Source organism: Ovis canadensis, chromosome 19, assembly GCF_042477335.2.
Source record: "Ovis canadensis isolate MfBH-ARS-UI-01 breed Bighorn chromosome 19, ARS-UI_OviCan_v2, whole genome shotgun sequence".
NCBI classification, from domain to species: Eukaryota; Metazoa; Chordata; class Mammalia; order Artiodactyla; family Bovidae; genus Ovis; species Ovis canadensis.
Window position 1 is genome coordinate 28,871,715 of NC_091263.1, and position 25,758 is coordinate 28,897,472.

The 25,758-nt window shown below is 42.3% G+C and overlaps 1 protein-coding gene across 4 annotated transcripts in view; it reads right to left on the minus strand.

Moving 5' to 3' along the window:
* ULK4 (unc-51 like kinase 4) overlaps positions 1-25,758 on the minus strand; it is a 502,577-nt gene that overhangs the window by 410,155 nt on the left and 66,664 nt on the right. For all 4 annotated transcript variants that reach the window (XM_069560715.1, XM_069560714.1, XM_069560717.1 and 1 more), the window contains one exon: positions 4,312-4,419. In XM_069560715.1, coding sequence (XP_069416816.1) covers positions 4,312-4,419 — 108 coding nt within the window. The remainder of the gene's footprint in view (positions 1-4,311; positions 4,420-25,758) is intronic.

A 25,758-nucleotide genomic window follows, 5' to 3' on the forward strand; every position in this document is an offset into this window, starting at 1 on the left:
CTCAGTCACGTCTGAGTCTTTGCGACCCCATGAACAGCAGCACACCAGGCCTCCCTGTCCATCACCAACTCCCAGAGTCTACCCAAACCCATGTTCATTGAGTCGGTGGTGCCATTCAACCATTTCATCCTGTCATCCATTCTCCTCGTGCCCTCAATCTTTCCCAATATCAGAGTCTCCTCAAATGAGTCAGCTCTTCGCATCAGATGGCCAAAGTATTAGAGTTTCAGCTTCAACATCAGTCCTTCCAATGAACACCCAGGACTGATCTTCTTTAGGATGGACTGGTTGGATCTCCGTGCAGTCCAAGGGACTCTCAAGAGTCTTCTCCAACACCACACTTCAAAAGCATCAATTCTTCGGCGCTCAGCCTTCTTTAGAGTCCAACTCTCACATCCATACATGACTACTGGAGAAACCATAGCCTTGACTACACGGACCTTTGTTGGCAAAGTAATGTGTCTGCTTTTTAATATGCTGTCTAGGTTGGTCATAACTTTCCTTCCAAGGAGTAAGCATCTTTTAATTTCATGGCTGCAGTCACCATCTGCAGTGATTTTGGAGCCCAAAAAAATAAAGTCTGACACTGTTTCCCCATCTATTTCCCATGAAGTCATGGGACCAGATGCCATGATCTTCGTTTTCTGAATGTTGAGCTTTAAGCCAACTTTTTCACTCTCCTCTTTCACTTTCATCAAGAGGCTCTTTAGTTCTTCTTCACTTTCTGCCATAGGGTGGTATCATCTGCATATCTGAGGTTATTGATATTTCTCCTAGCAATCTTTATTCCAGCCTGTGTTTCTTCCAGTCCAGCGTTCCTCATGATGTACTCTGCATAGAAGTTAAATAAGCAGGGTGACAATATACAGCCTTGACGTACTCCTTTTCCTATTTGGAACCAGTCTATTGTTTCATGTCCAGTTCTAACTGTTGCTTCCTGATCTGCATAGAGGTTTCTCAAGAGGCAGGTCAGGTGGTCTGGTATTCCCATTTCTCTCAGAATTTTCCACAGTTTATTGTGATCCACACAGTCAAAGGTTTTGGCATAGTCAATAAAGCAGAAAGAGATGTTTTGCTGGAACTCTCTTTTTTTAAAAATATTTATTTTTATTTATGTGGCTGCATAAAGTCTTAGTTGTAGTTGTGGCACGTGGGAACTAGTTCCCTGACCAGGGATCGAACCCAGCCCCCCTGTATAGGGAGCACAGAGGCTTAGCCACTGGACCACCAGGGAATTCCCTGCTGGAACTCTCTTGCTTTTTTGATGATCCAGCGGATGTTGGCAATTTGATCTCTGGTTCCTCTGCCTTTTCTAAAACCAGCTTGAGCTTTTGGAAGTTCACGGTTCACGTGTTGCTGAAGCCTGGCTTGGAGAATTTTGAGCATTACTTACTAGCATGTGAAATGAGTGCAACTGTGCGGTAGTTTGAGCATTCTTTGGCATTGCCTTTCTTTAGGATTGGAATGAAAACTGACCTTTTCCAGTCCTATGGCCACTGCTGAGTTTTCCAAATTTGCTGACATACTGAGTGCAACACTTTCACAGCATCATCTTTCAGGATTTGAAATAGCTCAACTGGAATTCCATCACCTCCACTAGCTTTGTTCGTAGTGATGCTTCCTAAATAAAGCCCACTTGACTTCACATTCCAGGATGTCTGGCTCTAGTTGAGCGTGAGTGATCACACCATCATGATTATCTTGGTGGTGAAGATCTTTCTTGTACAGTTCTTCTGTGTATTCTTGCCACCTCTTCTTAATATTTTCTATTAGCACTGACCAAATTGCCAGTTTTAAACATGTGCAATTATGGTATGCCAACTATACCTCAAGAGAGAAAAGGTTAAAAAAAAAGACACACACACAAAAAGAACTGGACGAGACTCCCATCCCTGATCAGATGGCAGACAAGATACCTGATCACTCTTCCAAGGAAAGCAGTTTTACTCTACATCCTTAAAATGACTCAGAGAGCTTTAAGTCAAAAAAAAAAAAAACAAAGAAAAATCAAGCCAAAAATCAGCTGCAAGATGAAGGGATAAACAGAGTACTGAAATTTGCTTTCATTCTCCAAGCCTGCAGAACTTGGTAACTTCGAGCTTTGATGTCAAGGCCTCAGGGGCCCAAGGTAAGAGTAAAGTTGATATAAACTCTCCAGTCCCACCCCCAAAGAACCACAAGGAGAGCTGTCTTTCCCAAAACTTAGCACACAAGAGAATGTTCCAGTTCAAGAAGAGGGAGGGAGGGAGCTCTAAATACTAATTGAAGAAGATATCCATATTAATTATTAAGAATTAGCTCCAGTGTATATACCTCCATATACTTTTTAATACTGTGTAACTATTAAATGAAAAATGTTGTTCTACTTGCTTTATAAAATGAGACCAAAAAAATCTACATGTCTACTTTCTCATTTGGGCAAAAATAACTCTGTAAGTATAAGTAAGAAAGCAACTGCAATGGTTATTTACTGGGGAACTACACAGAAGGGGACAGAAAAGGAAAAGAGCCCACAGGCTGTGTACCTTTCTATACTTCCAAGGTCTGTAGTTTTATGAATGTGATATCTCTTCAAAATATAAAATTATCTGAGAATAAACTCAACTAAGTGAAATACAGAAAAAGCTTTATGAGTTAAATAACTTACATGAAAAAAAAACTTGTAATAAAAATATACAGAAACATCATGTTTTTGTGCATCAAAGGGAAACATAGCATAAATGTACTAATACTCTAATAGACTCAGCACAATTCCAAACACGTATTAGAAGACTCAAAATCATTAAGATATCAGGACTTCTGCATAGTCGATGCTGTTTCAAAAGATGATTTCATAACTGGACAATCTGATTCTAAAATTTATTCTGACATGCAAGTGACCAGGAAGAGCCAAGACATTTACGAAAAGGAGGAATAAGGAGGAGAGATTTGCTGTACCAGCCATCAATAGTAAATATGGAACTAAGTGATTTTAAATACTGATGTTTTCTAACAATTACTCTAATTGCCTTAAAATGATGATTATCCATTAGAGTCAACTTAGATACTAAGGATACTTAGGTTATATAACATTTAAGCAACTTCTAGAAACAAAACAAGTAGAAACAAAGAAGTTATGATTAATTTATAATGTACTGGCACTCATTTGAAACAGAGCATCACATGAAATGAATGACTCATAATGAATCTATATCTATTTAAGATATTCCCCCAAAAAGCGGTCGAAATTGCAGTCACACACTCTCACCATCACGTTGTTAATAGCAGCATGTGTGTTAGTGACTCAGTTGTGTCCAACTCTTCGCGACTCCATGGCACCTCTGTCCATGGTATTCTCCAGGCAAGAATTCTGGAGTGGCTTGCCATTTCCTTCTCCAGGGGATCTTCCTGACCCAGGGACTGAACCCGGGTCTCCTGCATTTCACAGTCTTTACCATCTGAGCCATCAGGGACGCTTCCAGGTGGCACTAGTGGTAAAGAACTCGCCTGTCAGTGCAGGTGGAAGGAAGAGACTCAGGTTCGATCTCTGGGTTGGGAAGAGTCCCTGGAGGGGCGTATGGCAGCCCACTCCAGTATTCTTGCCTGGAGAATCCCATGGACAGAGGAGTCTGGTGGAGTATGGTCCACAGGATCGTAAAGAGTCAGACACGACTGAAGCAACTTAGCACGCATGCACGCACATGTTAAAAGGTCATCTCTTGTCTTGTTGGAAGAGGGTGTTTGCTATGACCAGCGCGTTTTCTTTGCTAAACTCTGTGAGCCTTTGACCTGCTTCATTTTGTACTCCAAGGCCAAACTTGGTGCTATAAACAGGTAAGTTTATGTCACTGGGTATGTTTGTATCTGCTTTGGCAAACTCCAGGAGATGGTGAGGAACAGGGAAGCCTGGCATGCTAAACACACACCCTACTGTGTGTATATTTACACAGAGTGTTTAAAATATCGATGGTGTTTTTACACTGGAAGAATCAATGAAATCTTCTTGCCTAAAGGAGTCAAAGATGGCAGCAACCTGGAGACAATGTTGCAGGGAAGGGTGCGGGAGGGGCTCTGGTCCATTGGCTTTAAAATACAGCTAGACTCTCCTACACTTTAAAGAGAAAGAGGCACTGGGAAAGAGGGAAGACTGACCAGGAGAGAGAGAAGAGTCAGAAAGACACCAAGAGCGTCTCCCCTCCACAGGCAAAATGTTCACTGATTTCCTTACATATGCCCAAAGAGGCAAAATCAAAACACTTTGATGTTAACACTTATCAGCCAGCAAATGTCTGAACACATCAGAGAGCAAGAGAGTTAACCAGATAGTCTTACCTCAGTGGCTATAAGGTAGATCAGCTCTCCCAGGGTTGGTAAAAGGCACTGTTTTAATTTGCTGTTCCTGAAATTTTCCCTGATTAATTCAGTTAAAAGACTGATTGCCTGAAAAGAAGGGAAAAATGTGTATTATTTCATGCATACCTCTCAGTTCCTTACCCTATATGTAACAGGAAAGACATTCCACAAAATTCATCTGACATTTTTAACAACTGGTCTACAAATGATTTTCAATATATGGGCCTTATTCCTGAAGAAAAAATAGGAACTCTCCTAGATGAGGATGTAAATTTGTTTTTGTTGTTCAGGCACCAAGTCACGTCCGACTCTTCACAACCCTATGGACTGTAGCATGCCAGGCTTCCCTGTCCCTCACCATCTCCTGGAGTTTGCCAAAGCAGATACAAACATACCCAGCGACATAAACTTACCTACTTACAGCACCAAGTTTGGCCTTGGAGTACAAAATGAAGCAGGGCAAAGGCTAACAGAGTTTTGCAAAGAGAATGCACTGGTCATAACAAACACCCTCTTCCAACAACACAAGAGACGACCCTAAACAGGGTGTCACCAGCTGGTCAGTACTGAAATCAGACTGATTACACTCTTTGCAGCCAAAGATGGAAAAGCTCTATACAGTCAGCAAAAACAAGACTGGGAGCTGACTGTGGCTCAGATCATGAACTCCTTATTGCAAAATTCAGACTTAAACTGAAGAACATAGGGAAAACCATGAGGCCATTCAGGTATGACGTGAATCAAATCTCTTATGATTATACACTGGAAGTAACAAATAGTTTCAAGGGATTAGATCTGATAGACAGAGTGCCTGAAGAACTATGGACAGATGTTTGTGACACTGTACAGGCGGCAGGGATCAAGACCATCCCCATGGAAAAGAAATGCAAAAAGGCAAATGGTTGTCTGAGGAGGCCTTACAAATAGCTGAGAAAAGAAGAGAAGCGAAAGGCAAAGGAGAAAAGGAAAGATATACCCATTTGAATGCAGAGTTCCAAAGAATAGCAAGGAGAGATAAGAAAGCCTTCCTCAGTGACCAGTGCAAAGAAGTAGAGGAAAACAATAGAATGGGAAAGACTAGAGATGTCTTCAAGAAAATTAGAGATACCAGGGCAACATTTCATGCAAAGATGGGCAGAATAAAGGACAGAAATGGGATGGACCTAACAGAAGCAAAAGATATTAAGAAGAGGTGGCAAGAATACATGGAAGAACTATACAAAAAAGATCTTAACGACCCAGATAACCATGATGGTGTGATCACTCACCTAGAGCCAGACATCCTGGAATGTGAAGTCAAGTGGGCCTTAGAAAGCATCACTACAAACAAAGCTAGTGGAGGTGATGGAATTTCAGCTGAGCTATTTCAAATCCTAAAAGATGATGCTGTGAAAGTGCTACACTCAATATGCCAGCAAATTTGGAAAACTCAGCAAGGACTGGAAAAGGTCAGTTTTCATTTCAATCCCAAAGATGGGCAATGCCAAAGAATGTTCAAACTACCACACAATTGTACTCATCTCACACGCTAGCAAAGTAATGCTCAAAATCCTTCAAGCTAGGCTTCAGCAGTATGTGAACTGAGAACTTCCAGATGTAAAAGCTGGATCTACAAAAGGCAGAGGAACCAGAGATCAAATTGCCAACATCTGTTGGATCATAGAAAATACAGGAGAATTCCAGAAAAACATCTACTTCTGCTTCACTGACTATACTAAAACCTTTGACTGTGTGGATCACATCAAACTGTGGAAAATTCTGAAAGAGATGGGAATACCAGACCACCTTATCTGCTTCCTAAGAAAACTGTATGCAGGTCAGGAAGCAACAGTTAGAACTGGACATGGAACAACAGAATGGTCCCAAATTGGGAAAGGAGTACGTCAAGGCTGTATATTGTCACCCTGCTTGTTTAACTTTTATGCAGAGTATATCATGAGAAATACTGGGCTGGAGGAAGCACAAGCTGGAATCAAGATTGCCGGGAGAAATATGAATAACCTCAGGTATGCAGATGATACCACCCTTATGGCAGAAAGCGAAAAACTAAAGGACCATTTGATGAAGAAAAAAGAGTAGAGTGAAAAAGCTGGTTTAAAATTCAACATTCAAAAAACAAAGATCATGGCATCCAGTCCCATCACTTCATGGCAAACAGATGGGGAAACAATGGAAACAGTCACAGACTTTATTTTGGGGGGCTCTAAAATCACTGCAGTTGGTGACTACAGCCATGAAATTAAAAGACGCTTGCTGCTTGAAAGAAAAGCTATGCCCAACCTAGACAGCATATTAAAAAGCAGAGACATTACTTTGTCTTCAAAGGTCCATATAGTCAAAGGTATGATTTTTCCAGTAGTCATGTATGGATGTGAGAGCTGGACAAAGAAGGCTTAGTGTGGAAGAATTGACACCTTCGAACTGTTGGAGAAGACCCTTGACAGTCCCTTGGACACCAAGGATATCAAACCAGTCAATCCTAAAGGAAATCAACCCTGAACATTCATTGGAAGGACTGATGCTGAAGCTGAAGCTCTAATACTTTGGCCACCTGATGCCAAGAACTGGCTCACTGGAATAGACCCGGATGCTTTAAAAGATTGAAGGCAGGAAGAGAAAGGGATTACAGAGGCCGAGATAGTTGGATGGAATCACTAATTCAATGGACATGAGCTTGAGCAAGCTCCAGGAGATGGTGAAGGACAGGGAAGCCTGGCATGCTGCAGTCCACGAGGTCGCAAAGAGTCAGACACAGCTGAGCAACTGAACAGAAACAACAGTTACAGCATTTATCAGTTACCAAGCACTTTCACTATATCGATAATCTTCTGCCAGGCAACTGTGGCTCTGTCTTCAAAGCCAGAAAACCTAGGCAGAGAGAGTGGAAGCAACTTGCTCCACACACCATCCATGCCACTTGGAGGCTTATATTGCATTAAATACTGCATTCAATTCTTATACTGCATTAAACTTTTAAGTGATTCCTTCAAAAATATGAGAGGGGCAATATTATAACAACATTTCAGTATAATTCACTTTGAAATTCTGCAGCATATTTTTATCAGATCTAGTTAATTTCCTAGGACTCATGCAGAGAAAATCCCATGTTCCATGCCAGAATTTATACCCCAGAACACAAGGTTAATCAAATCACACTGTGACCATAAACTAGGGTTGAATGGTTTCAGAATGATACATATAGAATGAGATGGGGAGGAAATGTACGTAAGGAGTATGGAAACATTGCTGTGAAACAGTGCAACTGCAAACACGGGGCACAAACAAGACTGTTTCTCATGGTGATTAAGACCTAGGTTTTTAAACTGAACATACATCGGAACACTGCGTTGCACACCTAAAACTAATACAGTGTTGTATGTCGATTACATCTCGCTTTATTCATCTAAAAGTTTAAAAACTGAAAGTGAGCAATTTAAAATTTTCAGAACAATTTCACAGTGTAATGATACAACATCCCAGCATGTGATCACCGGTTCCACTTTGTAAACAAGAGTGTGGACAGGCTGGAGCTGGACATCAAGCAGCTGCACGACAGTCATGCACGGGAGGAACACTTGAGGTGGGGACAGTTTTGAGTCATAACTGCCCTACAGTGAGCTACATTTTCTTGTTGTTGCTTTTCGGCCGTGCCGTGTGGCTTGCAGGATCTTAGTTCCCCAAACAGGGATTGATCCTGGGGCCACTGCAGTGAAAGCTCCAAGTTGTAACCACTGGACCGCCATGGAATTCCCCCAGTTGTATATGTTTAAAGTGTATAATTAGATACATTTGACATACACACACCCCATGTGAAATCACCACCACAATCGAGAGAACAGCAGCCTCAAGTGTTTCCCCAAGTTCCCTTGGTATATCCCCCCATCCCACTACCTTTCTCTCCTACCAATTTACTTTCTGTCATTAGTTTGCATTTTCTACAGTTTATATCAGTTGGATCACGTATCATGTATTCTTATTTGTCTGGCTTCTTTCACTTAGCATAATGCATTTGAGATTAAAGCATGCTATTTTATTTACATATAATGCACTCTTTTTTATTGCTGAGTACTCTTCCTCCATATAGACATAACATCTTAAGTAACCCCACCACTTACGGCCTTACACACAGTGAGTCCCCTATATAGAACGGTTGAGGAGGAAAAAGCAATCATATACAACACATTAGCCTTTGCAGGTCATTTCCACACACAGCTTGTCTTTTCCTTTATCCTGTATTGATCACCCATTGATCATTCGTTAATATTACGTTGAACCATCTGAAATTAACAATGCTCAGCCATTTTTTTACCCTATGAAAACCACACTCTTACCATAAAAGAGTGGATAAAGGCAAGTTTTCTAAAAAGAAAGGAAGCGATTTTTTTAAAGGAACCTTGGAATATGAGGAAAGAAACAAGAGCATGATAGGCAAAAATACAGGTGAATTCAATAGTCTTTGCTTCTCCTATTAAGTCTTCTAAATTATCTTTGATGTTTGAAGCAAACATTATAAAAATGCTTGATTTGGTTCTAAATGTATTTAGAGGATGTATTTCACTCATTACTGACCAGGGGATTTTTGCATAAACTAATCCCTATGGCCAGTAATGTGCTATGTAAGTGAACACAGAGACATCTCTGGTCAATAACGCTAAGGTAAGAAAAGATATATCAATACATCTCTGGTCAATAATATGCTAACTACATAAAACTGAGGGAGGTTAAATGGTTGAAAAAGGAGGTTTTCCATACTTCACTTGAACGGGAGAAATGATGATACCACTAGACTGTGATTAAATTATATATAGTATAAACATAAACAATGTTCTTTAAAAAACCCAAAGATGATCTAAATAAAAGAAGAGGTGTATTTTTATGTATGTGTGTGTGTATTTTATTTTCTATACAATATGATGTTTTGACATCTTAAACAAACCATTCTGGCCCAGGAGAGAATGTCCTTCCTAGGGCCAGCCAATTCTTAGAGGTAGCTAAGGCCCAGGAAAGTGAAAAATCAAACGGTTGGTCACTCTGTCATGTCCAACTCTTTGCAACCGCATGGATTATAGCCCATAGGCTCCCCTGTCCGTGGAATTCTCCAGACAAGAATACTGGAGTGGGTAGCCATTCCCTTTTCCAGGGGACCTTCCTGACCCAGGGATCGAACATGGGTCTCCCACATTGCAGGCAGATACTTTACAGTGTGAGTCCCCAGGGAAGCATTTCTTTAATATGCTAACCAGCAAACCCAGAACCATACGTCCTCTATCTGGTCCTTATGCCTCAGAAGGCAAGACTCTTCCATCTTCATCATCCTAGGCCAGGTACCAGGCAACTAGAGACTATCATTATTCCCATAGGCTGCTGAAAGTATTCAGACCAACCAATTCTAAGCTATTTATCCTGCCCTGCCTTTCCCGCGGAAACCCCAACAAAGGCCACAGCCTAAGCACTCCTGATCTTCGCCTCCTGACCACCTTGGTGTTTTCCACGTGGCTGTGTACGCCACCTGTCTCGAGAAGCACAAAGCATAAAAAACTCTACTTTCCTGAACCTCTGCTCTTTCTCCTCGTGTGGCCAATCCTGACTGACCATCTCATAAATCAATATGAAAAGGGGATACACTAGGTTCACAGATAGTAAGACTCACAGTGAAGATGTCAATTTCCCCCTAACTGATAGCCTGGCTTACCGAAATTCCTATCAAAATCCTACCAAGACTTTTTTATAGATATTGACAAGATTATCCTACAATTCATGCGGAAAAACAGAAGTATCAGAATTGCCAAAACGATTTTGAAAAAGAAGAATAAAGTGGTTGAAAACTGTTCTATCTGGTTTCAAGACAGTATACAGTTACAGTAATCAAGACTGTGAGTCAACGTCAGAGAGACAGGCTCTCAGATCAATGAACCAGAACACAGAATTCAGAACTAGCGCCACACTAGTAGATTTTTGACAAATGTGCAAAGGCAGTATAATGGAGGAAAGTCCATCTTTTCAGCAAAGGTTGCTGGAGCAACTGGCTTTCCACTGGAGAAACAAGTAAACCTCAGCCTAAGTCTGACGCTTTATATGAAGTATTAACTCAAAATGGATCGCGGACTTAAACGTAAAACAGAAAAACAGAAATTAAAAAAAATATATATATATATATATATATATGATAGTCTTCAGAAACTAGGTAAAGAGTAGATCTGATACCAAAAGCACAGAGACATTGTAGCAAAGAAGCTATACAACTGGCAAATAAGCATATGAAAAGATGTTCACCAATACTGACGATTAGGAAAAAGCAAATTAAAACCACAATGAGCTATCACTACACCTCTATCAAAAACAGAGCGACAACGGCAATTGCTGCTAAGGGTGGAGAGAAACCGGATGGCTCACACCATCTCTGGTGGGAATGTAAAATGGTACAGCCATGCTGGAAAATAGTTTGGCCGTTTCTCAATAAAAACACAACAAATGAACCACTAAACACGCAGCTGCCACAGGACCTAGAAACTGCACTCATCAGCATTTAACCCAGAGAAATGAGCACCTCCATCCACACAAAACCTGTTATTCAATTTTACAGCAGCTTTATTTGTAACTGTCAAAACTGGAAACGATCCAGGTTATCTTCCAGCAGGTAAATGAATACAGAATACTATTAAGCAATAAAAAGTAACAAAATGTGAACACACGTTAACAACCAGAATGAAGAGTCAGAGAATTAAGTTAAACGAAAAAGCCAGCTCTGAAAGGTTATATACATCTTCAAAATGAAAGAAGTACAGAAATGGAGAACAGATTAGTGAGTCGCCAGGGGTGGGAAGGAAGAGCATGAGATAGAGGGAAGCGGGTACGGCTATAAAGGGCAATAAGGGTGATCCTTGTGATGAAACTGTTCTGTTCATTAACTATCTCAACGTTGACATTCTGACTGTCATATTGCCTGATAGTTCTCCAAGATGTCACCATCAGGGAAAATTAGATGAAGTACCATATATACCCAGCACCTCTCTGCACTATTTCTTACAACTGCACATGAATCTACAATTACCCCAAAATAAAATCTTAATTTTTTCAAGTTAACCCCATTCTAAATTCAAAACCCAGATCCAACTTTCTGTTTCACAAAATTCATAGCAGGGACATATAGCTGTTCCATTTTATCATCCACTGGCCATTTGGTATCAGTAAACATCACAGGAAATTAAAACATTTTAATGCTGCAGACCCTTAAAGATATAAAACTGTCTGAACTGCCTCCAGCATAACAGAAACTGCTTTGAAACTAGGTGCCTTGTAGACAGACAAACATCATATGATCTACGCGAGAAAAGTCACAGCTGGCCATCATCTCACTTGCAAAACTTAACTTTGGATAGCATTTTACAATGCACAACAGATAAGTTTCCCTGCAATATTAACGTGTAGATTTTCCCCTCATTCTGTAAAAATTTCAAGAAACATTAATATTAAAAAGGAAAACTATAAGAATAACCACATAAATGACAAACACCAAGCGGGAAAAAATAACTTTATTGACGTAAGTATGACACTAAAATATGCCAATACTAAACAGAACAAGAACCGTAAACGAGATTGTATAGTTCTTCTTCCAACTCAGAAATCCAAGTAATAGGTGGCTATTGTTCTTAGGCATGTTTCTCCTATGGTGTATAAAAATTTACCTGGCCTTTTAACAATGAAACTAAAATAAATTTTTTTTTAATGGGATGGATATTCATGTATTATGCTACTAGGGTGTGTATTTTTTGGAATATCTAAGGAAAATGAGGAGAATCGAGGGTGTCTTACTTCTAGAATTATTATGCTTTAAGGCATATCTACACAATCACTGATTCTATGACCCTAAAAGAAACTACGCTTCTGCAACCATAGGCATGACTGGCTGCTTGATTGCTTCCAATAACAATAATCATTTATAATTATAAATAATAATAATTATTATAACAACAACCAAATACAATAATAGGATTGTAATCCTATTTCTTAGGCGTGTATAGTCAAAGCTATGGTTTTTCCAGTAGTCATGTATGTGGTATGAAACTGTATAAATGTGAGAGCTGGACAATAAAAACAGGCTAAGTGCCAAAGAATTGTTGAACTATGGTGCTAGAGAAGACTCTTGAGAGTCCCTTGGACTGCCAAGGAGATCCAACCAGTCAATCCTAGAAGAAAACAGTCCTGAATTTCATTGGAAGGACTGATGCTGTAGCTGAAGCTCCAATACTTTGGCCACCTGATTCGAAGAGCTTGCTCACTGGAAAAGACCCTGAAGCTGGGTAAGATTGACAGTAGGAGGAGAAAAAGAAGACAGAGGATGAGACGGTTGGATGGCATCGCTGACTCAATGCACATGAGTTTGGCAAGCTCCAGGAGATGGTGAAGGACAGGGAAGTCTTGCATGCTGCAGTCCATGGGGTTGCAAAGAGTAGGATACAACTGAGCAACCGAACAACAAAATCCTTTATCTTAAACTACTGTGAGGTCTTAAACTCAAAACTCATTTTACAACAACTTTGACAAGGGAAAGCCAGGCCTCTTTCAGCTTTATCCGAAACTATCAGATAGACATTAGGTCGGATGTGCTTCAATTTCACATACCCGAACTGAGTCTCTTAGGCAGAGAGACAGATGAAGAAGTTCTGTAGTTATAAAACTAATATTCTGAACTCGCACAGAGTTTGCTTGCTCCTGACTCTCAAAACATAGTTTTTAAATGTCCATGTTAACAGGTATACAATTAACAGCTACAAATAGAAATTGAAATAAACTCCAGACCAAAGAGACTAGAGTGCTTTATTAGGCCAAAGGGACATTTTTTTAAGCCCTGTATACCTGTTCCCAATGGGAGATACCAGCAGCAGACATCACAACAACATAACCTTTTAAATTAGATACTGTTCAGTATTCTTCCCTGCGGAAGTCCCAGCCTCTCAAGCAAGAGCATTTCACAATCTCAAAGGAACAGAGAATTCCAATGGATACCACTCTGCCCAAACTTTTTCTTTCTTAGAACACCATTTTCAATGTCCCAAACACAGCTTGCTCACATAAAACATGAACCTCATAATCCTGTCTTTAATTTTATTTGTGTTAAATCTCAGACTCCGCTGGGAACTGCATTTCCGATCTGTAGACTTGAAACCAAGTTCTCATTTTCAAAAGTGTTGGTTTAAAAAGTGTGAGAGAGAGAAAACACACTAGAAACAGATAAGAGAAGGCTGAAGAGGCAGAAACAGAAAGATGGTAAAGTTATTTGAAGAGAAAAAAAATCTGTGCTGTATCTAATAACTGGAAATATTACTGCAATGTTGCAACACTGTAAGAAGTTCTCCTTCGTGACTTCTGGATATCAAAGTGGATACAATCTTTAATCTCTAATACTCTGCATATTATTGGTAATTGGGTTACTGCTTTCAAATTGGCATCTAACTTCTAAAAGTAAATAATCAGGGAGAAAAAGTCAGTACTGCTATCTTCTCACTACCCTGCGGAGGCCTAAATGTAAATAAACAACCTGGAACTGGTGGAATTTTTTCTCTTAAAGATTACGCACTGTCAGGAAAAGCAAATAAATGCATAAGTAGATTTCTTTAACAGCCATCAAAAAAGTTTAGAAGCACTTGGTACACAAACTTTAACAAGTTCCCTGATTTTTTTTTTTTAATTAGATGTCAACAAACTTCAAAACTGCAAAAGAATGTGTCACTTTTTGGCCACCAGTCATCCAATCCCTCTTCCTAACACCACGCAAGTTCCTTTTGAAGAAAATACCACTCCTGTACTGTGCTTGTCTGTGCGATGACAAAACAGGCCCTCCGAACATGGAAAGTGCAAGAGCCCTGGCTCCCTTCAGAAACATCTTCCCTCCTAGTCTGGTTCCATTAAAGCTAAATCAGAAATACAGACACGGATGTAGGAAACAAGCTTATGGTTACCAGGGGATCAGGGGTAGGGAAAGTTATAAATTGGCAGACTGGGAATGACATATACACACTACACCACCCTTATGGCAGAAAGTGAAGAGGAGCTAAAGAGTCTCTTGATGAAAGTGAAAAGTGAAAAAGTTGGCTTAAAGCTCAACATTCAGAAAACGAAGATCATGGCATCTGGTCCCATCACTTCATGGGAAATAGATGGGGAAACAGTGGAAACAGTGGCTGACTTTATTTTGGGGGGCTCCAAAATCACTGCAGATGGTGACTGCAGCCATGAAATTAAAAGACGCTTACTCCTTGGAAGGAAAGTTATGACCAACCTAGATAGCATATTCAAAAGCAGTGACATTACTTTGCCAACAAAGGTCCGTCTAGTCAAGGCTATGGTTTTTCCAGTGGTTGTGTATGGATGTGAAAGTTGGACTGTGAAGAAGGCTGAGTGCCGAAGAATTGATGCTTTTGAACTGTGGTGTTGGAGAAGACTCTTGAGAGTCCCTTGGACTGCAAGGAGATCCAACCAGTCCATTCTGAAGGAGATCAGCCCTGGGATTTCTTTGGAAGGAATGATGCTAAAGCTGAAACTCCAGTACTTTGGCCACCTCATGCGAAGAGTTGACTCATTGGAAAAGACTCTGATGCTGGGAGGGATTGCGGGCAGGAGGAGAAGGGGACGACCAAGGATGAGATGGCTGGATGGCATCACCAACTCGATGGACATGAGTCTGAGTGAACTCCGGGAGTTGGTGATGGACAGGGAGGCCTGGCGTGCTGCAATTCATGGGGTCGCAAAGAGTCAGACACGACTGAGCGACTGAACTGAACTGATACATAAAACAGATAACTAATAAGAAACTATTGTATAGCACAAGAAACTCTACTCAATACTCTGTAATGACCCGTATGGAAAAAGAATCTTTAAAAAAGTGGATATACGTATGTGTATAACTGATTCACTTTGCTATACACCTGAAAACACAACACTGTAAATCAACTATACTCCAATAAAAATGTTTAAAAAATAAACTACATCACTAGCGGATTTCTTTTTGTTCTTTATATCTTATCAGAGAATAAAATTTTGTGTTAATTACCTCAAAATCAGAGGTCTTTTAAAAATAAAATAATAAATCAGAGTTTTGTTCAAAATTAAAAAAAAAAAAAAAAAAAAGACGAGGCCACAACCTAAACAGCCAGCAAGGCTCCTGCTCAGAAACCTGAACCTTGAGTGGAGTGACACAGAATACACCAAGAGCTGAAGGTTACTAGCAGTGGCTCCAAGCAAGACTCCAAGAGGGCCCTGCTCCAAAGGCCCTCTGGAGCCGCCAGGCCCTGACTGCTCTAATCCTTCTCTTGGAGTCTCTGACCTTGTTTCCCCTAATCAATACCCTTTATGATCAAGTTAGGCAGTCAATCTGCAGAAGCGGTAAACAGCACTTGTGCCGTACAGTTCCTCTCCCTTCCTGGACACATGAAAATATTTCCCAGCTGCCCTGAAGTTGGATGGGACCATGTGACTAACTCTAACCAATTGGCTGAAAGTAGAAATGAGGTGTGTACATGTGTGTGTACTAAATCGTTTCAGTTGTGTCCAACTTTTTGCGACCCTGTGGACTGTAGCCTGCCAGGATCCTCTGTCCATGGAATTCTCTAGGCAAGAATACTGGAGTGGGTTGCCATGCCCTCCTCCAGGGGATCTTTCCGACCCAGCAATCCATAGGCAACTTCCTCTACTCTATTCCCATGTCCCAGGAAACGTGAGCACACCTGCTGGATGGAGATGAACCGCAAGCAGCTGGGGCTCCGAAGTCAGCTGCCCTCAGGGCACCCAGGCCAACAGCAAGAGAGTTCTAAAGCCTCAGTGGTTTTGATGGTTGCCATTACCACAGTATCAGCTAGTCACACCCCAACTAAGGCAGAATTCTAATCATCCAATTCAGACAGACCACTTTAGTCATACATAGTAACGAAAAACTTTTTGTACCTTAAAATGATTTCTGACAAAACAAGACAGTCAGTAAACAACTGCACCCATATCTTAGGGAGAAGATCATTTGTGTCACAGCTAAGATCTGCCATCAACACTCGTATCATGGATCTGACACCAGAGTTGTGAAGCACCAATCACCAGAAAAGCTGTGAATGAGAAGTATACTGATAAATCCTGCCCTGCAGGTTAGGAAATTGGGTGTCAAATTGCCATAAATCTGTAATAAATCTGCAGTTTGAAACCAGATTAATCATTAAAATTCTTTTGCCCGTCTCTGGCAGATGGCAGACAAGATGTCCTAAATATTCCTCCCACTGAAAATAATTTTAAAATGCTAGATAAAATATTTTTTAATGTCTTTATAAACTGCACGGCTGAACTGGCAGCTATGGGAATGTCAAAGACTGAAACTTGGAAAATATGCCAGCAGAGAGAAAACAGGAAAATAAGAAAACAGGTAAGCATTCAAGATACTTTAACCCTGCAGGCATGCGATCAATCATTGTGACCTTGAAATGACCTTATGAAATGGAACAAGTGACAAACTCCAGGGCTTGCCCAGAGTGTGGTATCACTTAGGAGACCATTCACATTAAGTTGGGATCCCAATGATGTATGAGTGAGAAATGAACCACCCTGCAAGAGAGGGCAGTAAGGAACCTTGAGACCTTGGCACTGAATGAAGCAAAGGGAAAAAATAATCTTCCCTGAGAATCAAACCAGGCCTCGAAAGCAGGTATCCAGGTCACATTGACAATGCTTCTTGCCAGGGAGTCCAGAGATTCAAACACTTAGGAGTTTGCCAGCCTGACAATTAAAACATGGCCTTAACGATGGCCTGTAATTAATGAGGTCAAAATACTAGGATTTTGCCAGCATACAGCAAGTGAATTTGCTCAGTCATGTCTGACTCTTTGCAACCCCATGGACTATAGCCCACCAGCCTTCTCTGCCCATGGAATTCTTCAGGCAAGAAGACTGGAGTGGGTTGCCATGCCCTTCTCCAGGGGATATTCCCAACCCAGGGATCAAACCCAGGTTTCCCACACTGCAGGTGGATTCTTTACCATCTGAGCTACCAGGGAAGCCCAAGAATACTGGAGTGGGTAGCCTAACCCTTCTCCAGGGGATCTTCCTGACCCAGGAATCAGACCCAGGCCTCCTGCATGGCAGGCGTTTTCTTCACCACCAGAGTGGTGGCTCTCAAATTTGAGTGTGCATCAGAATCACTAAGAGTCTATAAAAACACAGAATGCTGGGCCATACCCTAAGAATCTGCAGCTCCAACAAGTTGCCAAGAGATGCTGATGGCTAAACCATGCTTTGAGAATGACTACTGTGGAACTCTAGTGCCTGCACACTGAAATCACCTGTGAAGCTTTAAAAACTACAGCTTTCTGCATCCAACTCCAGAGATTCTGGTTTAACTGGTCTGGGGCATGGCCTGGACATCAGAATTTTTAAAGCCCCTTGGAATTCTAACGTGCTACCCAAGCTGAGAACCACTGCTGCAGAGGACGGGGTCAGGAGAAGCGCAGGGAACTGGAAATGCTGGAGTGGTTCTGCAAAGGGCAACCTAACCTGCCCAGCCACCCGTTAAACCACCCCTCCAGGGGGGATCCGAGAAACAAGCCTTGTGAGGGGGCACCAGCACCCCTGAGCAGCCTTGCAGTGGAACTCTTGACAGGTCAGAGCCGACAGTGAGAAACACTGACCGTGGAGCTCAGTTCTCTGATCACAGAGGGAGCAACGGGATTTAGGGACAGCAAAGACCAATGGCAGCTCTTAACTACACAAATGCCAGCGAGTCATGGCATTTTGGTGATCAGAGTATTCTGACCCACTAGAGTCTAAGAACAGTGGTAAACTGACCATCAAATCAGCCTACTAAGCTAGGGCTTCCCAGGTGGCCCAGCAGTTAAAAAAAAAAAAAAAAACTGCCTGCCAATGCAGGAGACACAGGTTCAATCCCCGAGTCAGGAAGATCCCCTTGAGGAAATGGCAACCTCCTCCAGTGTTCTTGCCTGGGGAATCCCTGGTGGGCTACAGTCCACGGGGTTGCACAAGAGTCAGGCACAACTTAGCAAGCGAACAACAAAAACTGATGCCTGACGCAGAATAAGAACATTTCTAGGCCTACTGGGCAGAGACCCAACAGAAGTCCCCGTGTCAAGGACTCACAGCCTCTTATCCAGATCCCACAGCCGAGCTGGGTCACAGACCCAGAGCTCCTTGACTAAGCTGAAGGTTCCCTTGAAAGAGACCCCTACAAACTGGCCACAGGTAAATGATGTCCCAACACTTTCATCCCCAAGAGGGTCCACAGCCCTTGACCATGTGACCGAGCACTGGAGAAAGGAAAACACCCAGACTCTCTGAAAGCACTAGGTACTGTTTCTGAATGAGGGCTGATCTCCGGACACCTAAGCTGCCACCACAGTCCAGGAGTCAGAGCAAGAGCTCATTAAGGGTCGGGGGCTAACATGGAGTCTTAGCCAAATCCACCTTACATCTGTCCCGTGATCCCAGACACCCAGCTCTGGTTACCTTCCCAGCCCGGGAATATACAGTGACCACAGATACAAAGTAATTAGTAGGATGCTCACAGCAGATCCCTATTTAGAGTAGGCAGGATCAAAGCAGAAGAACACCTACCCCGCCTGTCCACTCAATGACAGTAAACCCAAAGCAAATCATGTCCATGGAGATTGGCGATTAGGGATCACTGCCACAGAAGGCAAGGAAGGAGCCGAGGCAGGGATTTCTACCAACGTGCCCACTGAACTTGCCTGTCGGGCCAGTGCAGAAGCCACATGGATCGTGGACAGTGACTACTGGTTTTACAGATTTAATCAGATGATGATGCCAATTGTAGCTGCAGAGTCGGTTTCAAATGTGGCATCTTTACAGAAGCAAATCAACACAGTTCCCGGCACCTTGTATGGCTCTCTTTTTTATTCCAATCAGTTTAAAAAAAAAAAAATCAGAAGTAGTTGCTACTTGCTGAATTGCCCCTGCATAAGTCAAGTCACCCCTTCTGTCACAATACAGACTCTGACCATCTTGATACTCTGCAGGATACCATGCTGCTCTGTTACACTAAGGACCTGATGCTAACTGGATCTGGTGAGCAGCACTCTGAATTTGCATGCCAGAGGGTAGGAGATAAAGCCTTCAAAAAGTTCACGGTCTATTAACACCGCTCAAGTTCCCAGGAGCCCTCCTGGAGCATATGATCACGTTCCTTCTAAAGTGAGAGGGAATTTGCTGTCCCTGGCACTACCCACCAAGATTAGGAGGTCCCACGACTAGTGGGCCTGTCTGGATTTAGGGGTGCCAACCCATTTAGTGATCACTGACAAGGCTGCCAGTTTTGAGAGGGGCCCAAGAAAGAATTCTGCAGCAGGTCCAAGCTGGTCTGCCAGATGCAGCACAGGCTGTCAGAACAGTCTGTGGCAGAAAGGAACACTACAAAAAGCCTGTGGCAGAGTCAGAACCCAGACCCCTCAGATTTTGGAATACTGTCTTACCCTACCCTTTGCCAATCTCCATTTGAAAAGCAGCATCTGGCTCCTTACTGGGCCCTGGCTGAGACTTAACGCCCATCTCTGGAAGACTATGGTACCTGAGCCAGCCATCATGAATCAGAGGCCACCATAAAATTGGTTATGCACAATAGCGTTTTAAAACTGAAATGGTATGCATGACTCAAACCCATGCAGACTCCCTTACTCACGTTCGATATGCAGGCGGCTCCGACTCCCTAGTACCTGCTGTCACCACTCAGCGCCTCTCCCTCCCTCAGCCCGCCCCCATGACTCCCTATCAAGCTTTATGTCTCCTTCTTTCCAGGAGGAGAAGCACAGACAGACCTGGTGCACACATGGGTCTCCATGGCCCGCCAGCACCAGCAGAGAGCAGAAGGCCACTTCGCTGCAACCCCACCCACAGTGGGCAGGACTGTTTATGGTAAATCCACATGCACTGCCGGGAGAGAGACAGACGCAGCGATGCATCGACACGGACCCAGGAGCAGCTGAGCTATCAGGGCTTGCCTGATAGCTCAGCTGGTAACAAATTCACCTGTAATGCAAGAGACCCTGGTTCAATTCCTGGGTCGGAAAGATCCACAGGAGAAGGGACAGGCTACCTACTCCAGTATTCCTGGGCTTCCCTTGTGGCTCAGCTAGTAAAGAATCCACCCGCAATGTGGGAGACCTGGGTTTGATCCCTGGGTTGGGAAGATCCACTGGAGAAGGGAAACACTACCCATTCCAGTTTTCTGGCCTGGAGAATTCCATGGACTATGGTTTATGGGGTCTCACAGAGTCAGACACAACTGAGCGACTTTCAACAGGCTTGCCAGGGGGTCAAAAACTTGAAAAGAAAACCACTGTACCAAAAATAAATTTTAAAAAAAAAAGTCTGGAGGAGAAACAGGTACAGACAGGCTCCTGGAATGGGAACAGAGTGGAGACATTCATGACCCATTCACATAAATGGCCGCAAGAGGGCCTTACCCAACAGCTGGAGGATCAGACCTATCCTGGGGACGCCAGGCAGCATCCTTCACTAGCACGGGTCCTCACTCAACAAGGCTGTGTACAGGGAAAAGCGGGGAAAGATGGCGGAGGAATAGGACGGGAAGATCACGTTCTCCCTCACAAATTCCTCAAAAGAACATTTCAACGCCGAGCAAACTCCACAAAACAACTTCTGTAGGCTGGCAAAGGACATCAGGCAACCAGAAAAGCAGACCATTGTCTTAAAAAACAGGTAGGAAAAAATATAAAAGACGAAAAAGGAGACAAAGGAGGTGGGGAGGGAGCTCCGTCCCGGGAAGGGAAGCCCGTCCCGGGAAGGGAATTTTAAGAAGAGAGGTTTCCAAACACCAGGAAACACTCTCCCTGCCGAGTCTGTGGCGAGCCTTGGAAACACAGAGGGCAACATAACAGGAAGGAAAAATAGATAAATAATTAAAACCAAGAGATTACAAGCCCACCAGTAACTCCCCCAGCGGAAAAGCAGCACAGACGCCTGCATCCGCCATTGGGAAGTGGGGGCAGGGCAGGGACGCGCGGGAGGCGCGGGCTGCAGAGCTTTGTAAGAATCGGGCAGGAACGCCCCACGCGCAACCAGAACGATCTAACTTGGGCTAGCAAACCAGACTGTGGGATAGCTACCACGTGAAAAGCTCGAACATAAGACACCGCCAGGACCGAGCACAGAACAAAGGACGGAGCGGAAAAAGCCGGCTGCAGACCATTCCCCGCCGGGGACAGGCAGCCAGAGCCGTAAGGACTGGAAAGGGGCAATTGCAGACCCGGAGAGACTTTACCTACCCAACTGCAAGCAGGCTCCTTTGCTAAGACTTCTGGGGGTGCTGGACAGTCACAGTCTGCCTCACGGGGTGCGCCAGCGGTCCACCCAGAGAGCTGAGCGGCAGCGGCGGAAAAGGTGACAAGCCGCGGCGATCGCGCTCGCCAAACTCCTGAGCTACTCGGACCTGGGAAGGGCACAAAGCGCAGTCCCAGCCACATTTGTGCCTCTGAGGGCTGCCTGAGGGCCGAACCTGAGCGGCTTGGACCGGGGAAGTGCACGCAGCCTAGGGCCGGCCCCAGACGGTTCCCGGCTGAGCATCGTAGAGCCGGAGCGGTTTGTGCGCCGTGAGAAAGGACAGGTCAAGCGGGGCAGAAATACTGTGTGCACACGACAGTGCTATTTGTTTGCAGCATCCCCCCTCCCCACAGCGCGACTGAACTAGTGAGCCTAAAAACCAGCAAACAGAAGACGTTAAACAGAGGGAACCACCTTGGAAGTGAGCCCACACGGCCCATAACATCAGAGAAGAGCCAGATATATTTTTAATATTTTTAAAATCATTCTTTTTTTTTGTTTTTTTTTTTTGCTTTTTGTTTTTTTTTCATTTTTTTCCGAGCTTTTTTTTAATTGTTAAGTCTTCTATTTCTCCTCTAATTTTTATTTCTATAACCTAGTATTACTATTTAAAAAAAAAAAAAAGACTTTTTTTTTTTTTAAGGCAAACACCATATATACTCTTTGGATGGTTGTTGGTGTTTTGTTTTTTTTGTTTGTTTGTTTGTTTATTTGTTTTTTAATAATTCTTTTTCTTTTTCTCTTTCTTCCTTTTTCCTTCTGCTTTTCTTTAATATTGTATCTTTGAAAATCCAACCTCTACTCCAGATTTTTAATCTTTGCTCTTAGGTTTTTGTTGTCAATTTTGTACATTTAAAAACCCAAACTTCACTACCCAAGTTTACCTGAGAGCGAGATTACTGGCTTGACCACTCTCTCCTCCTCTGGCCTCTCCTTTTTCTCCACCAGGTGGCCTCTGTCTCTTTTCTCCCCCATCTCTTCTCTATCCAACTCTGTGAATCTCTGTGTGTTCCAGACGGTAGAGAACACCTAAGGAACTGGTTACTGGCAGGATTTGTCTCTCTCCTACTCATTCCTCTCTCTTATCCTCCTGGTCACCTCTGTCTACTTCCTCCCTCTCCTCTTCCCCGTATAACTCTGTAAATACCTCTGAGCGGTCCAGACTATAGAGCGCACATAAGGAAGTGACTACTGGCTAGCTTGCTCTCTCCTCTCTTGATCTCACCGCATCTCATTCCAGTTACCTCTAACTACCCCCTCCATCTTCTCTTCTCCTTGTAACTCAGTGAACCTCTCTGAGTGTCCCTCAATGTGGAGAAACTTTTCATCTTTAACCTAGATGTTTTATCATCAGTGCTGTATAGATGGAGAAGTCTAGAGGCTACTGTAAAAATAAAACTGAAAACCAGAAGCAGGAAGCTTAAACCCAAAGCCTGAAAACATTAGAGAACTCTTGAATTCAGGGAACATTAAGCAATAGGAGCTCATCAAATGCCTTCATACCTACACTGAAACCAAGCTCCACCCAAGGGCCAACAAGTTCCAAAACAAGACATACCACCCAAATTCTCCAGCAACACAGGAACACTCCCCTGAGCCTCAATATTCAGGCAGCTCAAAATTATCCCAAAACCTTTGATGTCTCATAACCCATTACGGGTCACTCCACTGCACTCCAGAGAGAAGAAACCCAGCTCCACCCACCAAAACTCCAACACAAGCCTCCCTAACCAGGAAACCTTGACAAGCCACTGATAGAACCCCACCCAAAGTGAGGAAGCTCCATAATAAAGAGAACTCCACAAATTATCAGAATATAAAAAGGCCACCCCAAACGCAGCAATATAACCAAGATGAAGAGACAGAGGAATACTCAGCAGGTAAAGGAACAGGAGAGTTGCTCACCAAACCAAACAAAAGAGGAAGAAGTAGGGAATCTACCGGAGAAGGAATTCCGAATACTGATAGTGAAAATGATCCAAAATCTTGAAATCAAAATGGAAACACAGATAAATAGCCTAGAGACAAGGATTGAGAAGATGCAAGAAAGGTTTAACAAGGACCTAGAAGAAATAAAAAAGAGTCAAAATATAATGAATAACACAATAAATGAGATCAGAAACACTCTGGAGGCAACAAATAGTAGAATAACGGAGGCAGAAGATAGGATTAGTGAAATAGAAGATAGAATGGTAGAAATAAATGAATCAGAGAGGAAACAAGAAAAACGAATTAAAAGAAACGAGGACAATCTCAGAGACCTCCAGGACAATATGAAACGCTCCAACATTCGAATTATAGGAGTCCCAGAAGAAGAAGACAGAAAGAAAGATCATGAGAAAATCCTTGAGGAGATAATAGTTGAAAACTTCCCCAAAATGGGGAAGGAAATAATCACCCAAGTCCAAGAAACACAGAGAGTCCCAAATAGGATAAACCCAAGGCGAAACACCCCAAGACACATATTAATCAAATTAACAAAGATCAAACACAAAGAACAAATATTAAAAGCAGCAAGGGAAAAACAACAAATAACACACAAGGGGATTCCCATAAGGATAACAGCTGATCTGTCAATAGAAACTCTTCAGGCCAGGAGGGAATGGCAAGACATACTTAAAGTGATGAAAGACAATAACCTACAGCCCAGATTACTGTACCCAGCAAGGATCTCATTCAAATACGAAGGAGAAATCAAAAGCTTTACAGACAAGCAAAAGCTGAGAGAATTCAGCACCACCAAACCAGCTCTCCAACAAATTCTAAAGGATATCCTCTAGACAGGAAACACGAAAAGGGTGTATAAACCCGAACCCAAAACAATAAAGTAAATGGCAACGGGATCATACTTATCAATAATTACCTTAAACGTAAATGGGTTGAACGCCCCAACCAAAAGACAAAGACTGGCAGAATGGATACAAAAACAAGACCCCTCTATATGCTGCTTACAAGAGACCCACCTCAAAACAAGGGACACATACAGACTGAAAGTGAAGGGCTGGAAAAAGATATACCACGCGAATAGAGACCAAAAGAAAGCAGGAGTGGCAATACTCATGTCCGATAAAATAGACTTTAAAACAAAGGCTGTGAAAAGAGACAAAGAAGGCCACTACATAATGATCAAAGGAACAATCCAAGAAGAAGATATAACAATTATAAATATATATGCACCCAATATAGGAGCACCACAATATGTAAGACAAATGCTAACAAGTATGAAAGGGGAAATCAACAATAACACAATAATAGTGGGAGACTTTAATACCCCACTCACACCTATGGACAGATCAACTAAACAGAAAATTAACAAAGAAACGCAAACTTTAAATGATACATTAGATCAGTTAGACCTAATTGATATCTATAGGACATTTCACCCCAAAACAACGAATTTCACCTTTTTTTCAAGTGCTCATGGAACCTTCTCCAGGATAGATCACATCCTGGGCCATAAATCTAAACTTGATAAATTCAAAAAAATCGAAATCATTCCAAGCATCTTTTCTGACCATAATGCATTAAGATTAGATCTCAATTACAGGAGAAAAACTATTAAAAATTCCAACATATGGAGGTTGAACAACACACTTCTGAATAACCAACAAATCACAGAAGAAATCAAAAAAGAAATCAAAATATGCATAGAAACTAATGAAAATGAAAACACAACAACCCAAAACCTGTGGGACACTATAAAAGCAGTGCTAAGAGGAAAGTTCATAGCAATACAGGCATACCTCAAGAAACAAGAAAAAAGTCAAATAAATAACCTAACTCTACAACTAAAGCAACTAGAAAAGGAAGAGTTGGAGAACCCCAGAGTTAGTAGAAGGAAAGAAATCTTAAAAATTAGGGCAGAAATAAATGCAAAAGAAACAAAAGAGACCATAGCAAAAATCAACAAAGCCAAAAGCTGGTTCTTTGAAAGGATAAATAAAATTGACAAACCATTAGCCAGACTCATCAAGAAGCAAAGAGAGAAAAATCAAATCAATAAAATTAGAAATGAAAATGGAGAGATCACAACAGACAACACAGAAATACAAAGGATCATAAGAGACTACTATCAGCAGTTGT